The sequence below is a fragment of the Sinocyclocheilus anshuiensis genome, unplaced genomic scaffold, assembly GCF_001515605.1.
Source record: "Sinocyclocheilus anshuiensis isolate Anshui unplaced genomic scaffold, SAMN03320099.WGS_v1.1 scaffold400, whole genome shotgun sequence".
NCBI classification, from domain to species: domain Eukaryota; kingdom Metazoa; phylum Chordata; class Actinopteri; order Cypriniformes; family Cyprinidae; genus Sinocyclocheilus; species Sinocyclocheilus anshuiensis.
Genome location: NW_015554084.1, coordinates 391,330 through 401,964, shown reverse-complemented (window position 1 = coordinate 401,964; position 10,635 = coordinate 391,330). Strand labels below are relative to the sequence as shown.

General features: G+C 41.2%; 1 protein-coding gene and 1 pseudogene across 1 annotated transcript; both read right to left on the bottom strand.

Annotated features, from left to right (window-relative positions):
* Window positions 1-1,723: 1,723 nt before the first annotated feature.
* Window positions 1,724-4,594, bottom strand: LOC107669130 (ankyrin-1-like; annotated as a pseudogene).
* Window positions 4,595-6,012: 1,418 nt separating this feature from the next.
* Window positions 6,013-8,141, bottom strand: LOC107669151 (transcription factor AP-1). The gene is made up of 2 exons (XM_016461279.1): window positions 7,914-8,141; window positions 6,013-7,753 (listed from the first exon to the last, which is right to left on the bottom strand). Exon 2 carries the CDS (start codon window positions 7,751-7,753, stop codon window positions 6,848-6,850), a length of 906 nt encoding a protein of 301 aa, XP_016316765.1. The 5' UTR covers window positions 7,914-8,141; the 3' UTR covers window positions 6,013-6,847.
* Window positions 8,142-10,635: the final 2,494 nt, after the last annotated feature.

Sequence of the window (10,635 nt, the reverse complement as noted above, 5' to 3'; positions counted from 1 at the left end):
TTATGGGAACTCCTTCCCTTCCAACCTTTCCTGAAGTCCTATTGGCTCACGCCAGTCCAAATGACTGGCCAATTGTCGTGCAGTATGCAAATCGCATGCAAATACTGACGAGCTCGAGAGGCAGTATAAAATGCGGTGCACACGACAATTACGTCAGAATCTGATACTGAATGCGGCTTAGCTGATCGAGCAACGAACACGGCGACCACCGTGATGTCTCTTTCCCACCTCTCAGGGAACCGAGGTGACGACAGTAACCGGAGCGTTCCCTCTCGAGCTTTCCCGAGACATCACGGAGATATTTCTCCATTATGGGAACGATATTCAATCCCGCCATGAGAGAGGCTACGAGCAGTACACTCCCAGATATGTTATAGACTGACTCGGGGCGAGAATGCTCTTCTGCATGTTGACACATAGCCCTAGGGACTCCAAGTGACGAAGCAGCGTGTCTATATGGCTGACTAGCGTGTCCCGGGACTGAGCTAAAATCAGCCAATCGTCCAGATAGTTGAGAACGCGCATCCCGCTCGCTCTGAGGGGGGAAAGTGCTGCATCCATGCACTTCGAGAAAGTGCGCGGGGCCAAAGCCAGCCCGAACGGGAGAACAGAGTATTGGTACGCTGTGCCCTCGAAAGCAAACCTCAGAAAGCGTCTGTGATGCGGTGCTATCTGAATGTGAAAGTATGCGTCCTTTAAGTCCAGGGATGCAAACCAATCCCCGGGGCGAATTTGCGGCAGAATAGCTGTTTTTCTGAGAATGTATGCATTTTTATTGAATGAACATCCAACACACAAACATTTGAAAACATGAACTTGTGGAGCTTGGGAGCTGGGCCGCTCGCGCACTCTCCTCCTCTTTTCAGGCCGTCAGGACGACGGCTTAGCAGCCGGCGGCGGGCGAGCGGGAGCCAATAGGACTTCCGGAAAGGTTGGAAGGGAAGTGGTTCCCATAACGGAGAAATATCTCCGTGATGTCTCGTGAAAGCTCGAGAGGGAACTGACATTTATAGGCATGAATGGATTAATGTTAAGTAGCTTTTGTAAGCAAGACTTTAAGTCAGGCTATGTGTTTACGGAAATTGACTTCTAAAAAGAAATATACACTATGTATTAGAGTAAAAAGTGTGACCATATGTGACCCTGTCTGTGAAATCCAGGCTAAAGTCTCAAAATCTAATTATGAGATAACAAGCATCAAAGTTTGATTTCAACCATTAATTTCACTATGATTTCAATCTTTGACATGGCCTTACTCAGTCAATATTAAAGATATAAAGGTTATATTTTCACAGAGTGTTCTACATCTTTATGAAGGAGGAACAGTAAATCACAAAAAAATGACTTTAGCTGGGTTTTCACAGGCAGGGTCACATATTTACATCAGCTTTTCTACTGTTTTGTGCGTTTATCTAACCTCAGAAATTGCATTTATTTCCCCTTATATTTAAGATCATGTTCATTTCGAAGTTCCTAAATGCTGTGTTTGAGTGACACCTGTTGACGAAACTATGAATTGCTTTATTAGAGGATCAATTTATAACATTAAATCATTTAGATAATATTAGTATACATTATGCTAATTATGACCGTTTCACTTTAAACGTAATGTTTCTAAAATCAGTCTGATCATGCAAAAAGTGAAAGCTGCTAACTGTTTGAGCTGACTTTTACTTGACTTTCTGACAAACATATTTAAGATTCTCCAGTTTTATGTTTAGTTTTATTTCACAAGGATCATCTTCTTCTTTAGCAGGGTACTTACGTTTTGGTGAGCATGTGTGTCCTCTGCCTCTGCCACCTGAAGCGCTGTTTTATTCACATTATTAGTTGCCTGTAGGTTCTCTCGTTCTCCATTTGTCCAGTTTATTAGTCTCTGTACTGTTCCAACATGCCCATCACGGCAAGCGCAGTGCAGCGGTGTATCTTTATTGTTATCCAGGCAGTTGATCTTGGCACCGTTTTCCAGTAAAAGGCCCACCAGCAGCTCATGACGATGTTCTGCAGCTAAATGCAGAGGAGTCCTCCTCCACACGTTCTTATCATCCACAATCTTGGTCTTACCAGATGCAAGAAGAACTCCAGCTGCTCTTTCCTTCCCGTTTCAAGCAGCATAATGCAGAGGAGAGCAGCCATCCATGTCCTTAGCTCCGACTTTTACCGGCCAGCAGCGCTGAAACTGCCTTAGTGTGTCCCTCCATTGCAGCCAGGTGCAGTAGGGTCTTCTTCTCTTTTTCAGTGGCATTGGTGTCGCTCCCAGAAGTGCATAGTAGCTGTATGATGCCCACTTCACCTTGTGCTGCCGCTCAGTGCAGGGCTGTTCTTCCCTGTTTGCCTTTGAAATGGATGTCGTCCTTGCCCTCCAGCAGTTGGGCGACCGCTTCAGTGTGGCCGCTCTGGCTGTCGAGGCGCAGGGCAGTGAACCCATCCTGTGTGATAGAGTTAATCTGAGCCCCCACATGCAGCAACAGTGCCATCAACGCTGGTTGGTTATGTAATGCACTTAGATGGAGAGGGGTCTGATCTTTAGGGCCATTGATGTTTGGGTCTATGCCCTTATCCAACAATATCTGGGGTAGAACAGAAGATTTAAAATGTATTATTAAAATAAGTATCACTTAACATAGCTTAGTGTCCCAAAGGGCAGTTTATTAGTCTAATTCTCTGTTTCAGGGATTTTCAAACTTTTTGTTGCCCAGGATGATGCCCTCAAATATGATGACATCAGCTTTCATCACCCATAAAAATTGCATTTATTTTTGCCATATGCTTCAGATAATGGTTACATGCACCCCTGCAAAGCACCCAAAATGTAAAGGCAGCTGTATAATTTCTTAAATAAAAAATCCTTAAAATTCTGTGAGAAAAATATTTATATGTGATAAATATTAACATATTTATAAAATAATCATAACATCCTTTTTTTTTCTAAATTAAATTAAGTCATTATTTTGTGTTTGTTTGTTTGCCATTATAAATAAATATTAATTTATATTATATTATTATAATATATATATATTTAATTATTATTTTATTTTTTTTTAATTAAAGACTAGGGCTGGGCTGTCAATATCAAGAGACTAATCATAATTAGTCTCTTGATATCTGATCAGAAAGCAGAATGAAACGGTAAATATAAAATAAAAAATAAAGAATATCAGTATCAATATCAAATTCAGTAAACTTAAATAAATAAATAAAGCATTCAATTATTTAATTAATATAAATTTAACTCTGGCAGCCCTAAAAATATATGTTTTAAATCTTATTGTCTATTTTCCTGCTTATTGTGTTTTTCCTCTAAAATCTTCCATGAACCCAAATGCATTCCCCTTGTGGACTCGTTATTTATTTATTTAATTTTTAAAAAGTAATTTATCTGTGCTATATGCATACTGCCACTTTGGATAGCCAGGTGCAGACCACAGATCTGGTTTGGCAGCCTCTCATCCAGTCTGGCCTTTTTTGAGACCAGCACTTTGAAGGCCTCAGCATTCCCCAGCTCTGCGGCTAGAAGCATATGTGTATCCAAGTTCATTACAACTATTAACATCCACACCGTGATCAATTAGCGCAGCTACGACCCCGTTCAAGTTCCTCCATACCTCTTTAAAAAGAGCTGGGGTTGATCTCATTCTGAGACATGGACTTCTGGACAACAGAGACTTCCTGTTCAGCTCAAAAGCAGCGTCCACGATCACAGAGTCCACCTGTGCTCCGGCCTTCAACAGCATGCTGGCAGTTTTCTCATTTCCGTGCCAAACAGCGTGATAGAGAGCGGTCTTCCTTTGGCCATCTCTAGTATCTACTAAAGAGCCGTTTCGCAGAAGAACCTCTGCCAGTGTTACGCCATCCTCAGTATTGACATCCAATCCTCTGAGAAGCTCCTGGAGGAGATATAGATCACCTGAGGATACGGCTTTGAGGGTGGCATCATGCTCACTTTCAGATTTGGGGATTTGTTTGATTTGTTCTGTTGCATTACATTTAAAGTTAATGTTTTAAATGTACTAAATTGCAACTTCATCATTATGTGTAACTACAAATACGTTTACTTAGACCTACTTAGGTGTTCAGGTAATTGCATATAATAGAAATTATATAGGCCTATATATATATATATATATATATAGGCTATGTTTTTTTCGCTATGTTGTTGTCATCTTAAAAGAGAACATTTACTGCCTTGAATATACTGTAGCTTTAGGTTTGTTAAACTTAAACCAATATATGTGCATGACCACATGACATTGTGTAACCTAATTGTACTTTAAGTAGCTATACAGCAGGTCGCTTTTCAGTGACTTTGCTCATATTTAATTGTTAACAGAATATATGCATTCTAGGAAAGTCCTTGCTTCACTTTGCGTTCTTGTATTTTGATCATGCGTTGGATCAATGATCAATCCCCTCGTTCCCAAAACTAAAAGTGCACTAAAGGTCTGTCTGTCAGTCTTATGGAGATTAGTCCGAGGCGAGGCGAGGAGTTCCTCTTCCCGTAATACACACCCACTGCTTCAGAAGCCGTAGGTCTTCGGACCGCGCGCTTGCCTAATATGGAGAGGTAGGTGCCGATTTTCCGGTATGATGTCATCGTTTGCCAAGTTTGGCCAGTGAAATAAGAGGATCTAAAAGATGCTAAATATTAATCTGTGTTGGTGACCTGAATATGAAATTAGAGTTTTATTTGCCTCCTTTGTGTGTGTGGTGACACACGTCAAAAAATAAAGAAAAAGAAAACGAGGCAATACAGGCTTGCGATCATAAGTGCGAATTAAAAACATTTCATTTGTATTTGACTAACGAGAGATCAATTATGATCATTTTATGCATGTCTATTATAGTCTTTAATATACTTTTTTTTTATATATATATATATTTTAGGTGAATATAAATGCTGATATATTTCACCCCGTCATGTATTCTATTCAAAGAAGACTGGTTTCTTTGGGCGTTTAGTCAAGCAGAAGTGAAGTCTCTGAAATCCCCCATCACTGCTCTGAGCAGAAGCCAAGAGACTGAAATCACAAAAGAAACTCGTCGTCTATCCAAGGGGCTGCTTCAGAGAAATCCAGGGTTTCTCTTTGCTTTTTAAGGATGCACTGTTTGGCTTCTTTAATAGGCTATACAAAAAGATAAAATCAATTAATATTTTATTATTAACCTATTATTACTTCTTGCAAAATTTCATATTCACCGCAGTAAATTCACTCATCAAAATCCTTTATTTATTGTTTTTAAAAAAAGAGGTTCAACAGTATATCCAAACTATTTCATCTTCCAAGAATCTTAAAGCTGTTAAAACAATTTATTTCATCTTATTAATTTATTTTGTTAAAGCTTTCGTTTTGTATTATTTATGTATTGTTTACATGTTTAAATGGTGCTTTGCATGTAATGTCACCTCTTTGTACGTAATGTTGATATTTTGTGTACTATTATCTTTCGTACCTTGGCATTAATAAAACAAAAAAAACAACAAAAAAAAACAAAGGGGGCTGCTTCAGATTGACCGAATGCAAGCCGACGTCGCCCTCTGCTGATGCAGAGGATTGCTGCTGAAACATGTTGATATTTTGTGTACTATTATCTTTCGTACCTTGGCATTAATAAAACAAAAAAAAACAAAAAAAAAACAAAGGGGGCTGCTTCAGAGTGACCGAATGCAAGCCGACGTCGCCCTCTGCTGATGCAGAGGATTGCTGCTGAAATTGTTTCATGAACACCTTTTGTAGGCAAACATGCACGAACCATAGAGAACTTTATTTCTTTAGTCGACACAATAATGTGCCAATGATTAAAATGAATACTTTGTTTCAACAATTTAGTTCTTCATTGTATGATGATGATTGTTTGTTAGATGCGGTGTTATTGCATTTGAAAGTTAATAATTTCCCTCTTTTAATATTTTTATGTCATTTATTTTGACATTTCAGCCAGATCAGATTCAGAATACATACTGTCATTATTAGGCTACTACTATTATGGGTTTAATTGTTGTTTTTGACTTTGTTTTACATGCTCTGCTTGTATATTCAAACCTGTGGATTTTGCCAAACAAGCAGTCTCTCCCAAAACATGTTACTACAAGTTTGTCTTGGTGAACACACACACACACACACACATACATACATACATCCGAACTCCATTAGGACAACAGAGACAGTTTTTCGTTTCACATACTTTATTACAGTTCATAAATATTGATTAGTTTCTGATGTGCTCAGAAAACAAACATAAAAAATTATATTGTACTTTACAAATGGTAAACTTAAGTACTCCCGGTTGATCTTATTTACAAATAACAATGAGTGAAACCTCATTAATTAACTTTTTCAGAAAAAAAGAAACTGCTGAAGTTGGACTAACTCAAGGAAAAAGTAAATTCCATTCAGTTTAAGAACAAAAAGTACAACATGTAACTCAGAAGTCAGGCAGCTTTAATCAAACGTTTAGCGGACACAACTTTCTGCTTGGTGAGCCAGACATTTATATCCCTACTGTACGGCGGTCACGTCCCCTGTTTTACTCCTATATAATACTGAGTGCTCCTTTGAAGCGTATGGGTCCATGCACAACCTGGTCGAAGTGAACAAGGATAAGTCTCTTTTCTCGTCAGAAAGTAAAGCGTGCAACAGAGTGAGTCTCATGCCCTCTGTCGCTGTCTCTGTCGGACCGATTTCGTGAAGTTTTGCACTCCCCAAAAGTCCAGTCAGAACATCTTTTTACGGCACGCGGCCGGTCCCAGCGGGCTAATGCCAGCGGTTGCGCCGGCTCGCAGACATCTAGCCCCTGAACTTTGTCCCTTGCGTCTATTAAAGTGAACTCAAATGTCCTTCGGTTCTCCTCAGAACGTCTGCAGCTGTTGCGTCAACATAAGCTGGCAGCCGCTGTTGACGTGGTTCATGACTTTCTGCTTGAGCTGGGCCACTTGTTCGCGCAGCATGTTTGCGGTGGACGCCAGCTCGGAGTTCTGGGACTTCAGGTTCTTGACTTTATCCTCCAGCCGGGAGATCCTCTCCAGTTTCCTCTTCCGGCATTTGGACGCGGCGACCCGGTTCCTCATGCGCTTTCTCTCGGCTTTAATCCGCTCCTGGCTCTCCATGTCGATGGGGGAGAGAGGTGGCGTCTCGCCGGGCATCTCGGGCACCGTTTGGGGCTCCTCCTTCAGCGCCTGAAGCCGCGGGTGCTGGACGGTGTGCTGCGGCGGGGCGTTGGTGTAGTTCATCGCGGGGTTGGCGGTGCTGATGGCGGGGTTGAAAGTGTTCAGGTCCGCGTACACTGGAGGGTCGGAGCGCATGGAGGAACTGTACACCGCGCCGCCTGCCATGGACGAAACGGGTGCCATGTTGTTGTTGATGGTCGTCTGGGGAGCCGAGGTGACGCTGGGCATGTGCTGGTGATGCAGCTCGGCCAGTGCCCTCACGAAGCCATCCGCGAAGCCCTCCTGCTCGTCCGTCACGTTCCTGGGACACAGAAACTGGGTCGGAGTCGGCGTTGTAGTGATCAGGCCGTTGCTGGACTGGATGATGAGCCGCTCCAGCTCCGGCGAAGCCAGTTTGAGCAGCCCCACGTCGGGGGAGGTGAGGATGTCGTTGGCTTTGGCCCTCAGGTGGGGCTTCAGGTTGCCGGCGGGGTCGGTCAGATTCAGCGTCATGTTATGTTTCAGAGCCTTGTGGTTGTATCCAAAAGCAGCGCTGACATGCTGAGAGAAAGCGCTGTTTAGAGAGTCATCGTAGAAAGTAGTTTCCATCTTGGTAGACATAGAAGAGAAAACGAAACGTTTCAGTTCAAAAGTAGTCTTTCACAAACTCAAGCAGTGTCCGCTTTCAGAAACGAGCGCCGCGCTCTCAGAGACAAAAGCGAGAAGAATCGCAAAGTTCGTAAACTCCCCCGTCCCGTGAGAAACTTACTGCGTAAGTTATCGCGCAGCGTCCCGAACTCTTCTTCTTCTCGCGGACAGAGCTCCTCTTCCACCGCCGCGCGGCTCAAAGATGCCAGTGGACAAACAGCGCTGAGCCGAAAAGTTGTCTTGTTTATTTGAGCTCAAGCTGTGTTGCCTAGATGTTTCACTGTGGCGAGATCTGTATACTCTGAGCTTCTCCAGCGTGGAGGCAAACCTTATCTGCTACCGCTGCCCCACTAAAAATAGCAATGATGTCATGCGCGCCGTCTCTTATTGGCTGGAGGCGATTTACTGGGCGTTCCACAATCTCAGATAAGGCGCGTTGCCTAGACGACCACCCAGAAGATTCATCTCGCGGTGGCTGATGGGATGAGGTAATGCTGTAAATCGACGATGCGGTGCATTGTGGGATTACGTATTGTTTTTGAATATCTGGTTACCCGCTTAGCTGTTTCAGACCGTGGCAGTGGCGGGATACAAAGAAGCCGAGTTCTGTATAGCGTGCTACTTTGTAACGCACACTTTCACTTTAATATACGTCACGAGGTCTTGTTTGAGAAGAAGTGAGTGCGTGCGTTTGAGAGTTGGGCAATTTCACTCGTGAGTCTCACAAGACTCAGCCGTCCGTCCCGTAATAACATGTGAACTGTCAGCTTTGATATAAATGGGAGTTGTTTAGATACACGCTCACGTGGCGCGAAGAAACAGGGCAATAGTCTGTTCTTTCATGGCAAAGTGCATTTGCTCCGTCAGCCAATGGTTTTGAAAAGGGGCGTGTCTTATTGTGGAGTGACAGCGTGCCACAAGGTCCATCGGCCGTCTCCGTGACAGTCCCTAGAGATCCTCTCAAAAGTACATACACCCGTCTTAAACGTCACTGTTTAAACCACAACCGCAAACTACTCGAATTCAACGTGACTATCGCTAAGTGACATTAAAGAATGATTAATTTTACTTTGGGATATTTTCAATTGGTTTTCATGAGTTTTAAGCCTATGCAAAGATGTAATTACACGTTTATTTGCATTTAGTAATGAGATGGACGTTACTAGTATGTTTGTAGCTATAATTGTTACTGTAACTAATACATAAAAGTATCTCTGATTCTACAATTTCATGTAGGAAAACCACGAATAACAAAAGCAATCTGAACGATAGTGCATGTATAAAACAGGAATCCGATCGTTTTTACTGACCACCAGGACTTGACGATGGTCTCTGGCACGTTTCACTTTGTTGCGACAGATCAAGTGGTCGAGCACGTAAACATGACATTAAGCGTCACTCAATACAAATTATGGACTTTAATACACAGACTATTCCTGTTCTCTTTAGTTTAACACTCTCTATAATTATTTTGTCCAGATATATTGATATATTGATGCTCTGATATTATTTCTATTCAAATTCAACATAAAACTTTTTTTTTTGAGTTAGAATATAATTCTTTATTTTAGTGAACATACCCACAGTGCATTTAGAACAAATCTAAGATACAAATAACAGTCAATATGCAATGCATTATCATGATGATCATGATGATTACCAAATATATGAACTAACCAATATTTCAAAGTGAAGAAAGAGCCAATTTATACTTAGATTTTTTTTTTTTTTTAATCAAAATTTCATCTGCCCAAACTGAATCAAAACGCGGACGGTGAAGGGAACTGCCGTCAGTGCGAGACCCGCTCGCTGTGAAGCGGGAGCCGGCAGAGGATTCTGCTTGGTCTTTTTTTTTTTTTTTAATGGTGAGTTTTTTTTTTTTTTTTTTTTTTTTTTTTAATCAAAATTTCATCTCAATTTGTACTTCAGTTTTCATGAGTCAAAGGAATTAGATGTGGCTTTTGGATGGATTATGCAAGATTTACTGTCAGATTTAATGGAATTTCTATTGGGTTTTTAAAAATCTTTTATCATTCATAATTCAAGTGCACAAAGGTCAGATGAGAGTTTTATTGTAAATTAAAGGTCATGACCAGATCGAAGCATCCTGCATCCTCTTTCTGATCACCACACATGTCTGCATCACTAATGCAGGCAACAGGGGATGTCCAGAGTTACGACATAGAGAAGTCATCTTTGTTTTTGTACTAAACAGAAACTTGTTTGGGCAGCACAACCCAGACCAAACGTAGAAAACGGCAGCTTGCCTGTGAAACTAGTTCCTCTTTGCTTGCTTCTTTCCTTTTTTTTTAGCTTTCCTTGTCACCTTTCTTACTATCGTACTTTGTTATGTGTTAGGTATGTTACAAAATCCAGGTGTACATTTCCTTTTTAAACCTGATGCGTGCAGTGCTGTTTTTATACAGTCTATGATGCAGTGTCATCCAGTCTACTGTTCATCTTAAAGTGACAGTTCGTCACTATCACCTGCTTTACCTAACATAAACTGTACTACAACTGCAGTGTAGAGCAGTTACAACTATAGTGTAGACAATAACTCTAATATAAATGTTCTATATTTTTATATAAATTTTTCTGCATATACAAGAATCTTAATGTTTATGTCATTACTACTTATATCGTTCAGTGTCTGAGCCACCCAGGTAGAGGCTGGTACATGGACAGTGCCCTTGCACAAATGGAAAAAGCAATTATTTATACATCAGTGTATATACTATAATCTTTAATATGGCTTTTGGGTTAATATCAGATATCCATGGACTGTGCATGGTGTGTTTTCTTTGACATGCGGCCTGTCGTTATTTGCAGTAACTTAGCCTCTG

Coding starts and splice junctions, on each gene's coding strand:
- LOC107669151 (XM_016461279.1), bottom strand. CDS start 7,753: ATGGAAACTACTTTCTACGATGACTCTCTAAACAGCGCTTTCTCTCAG.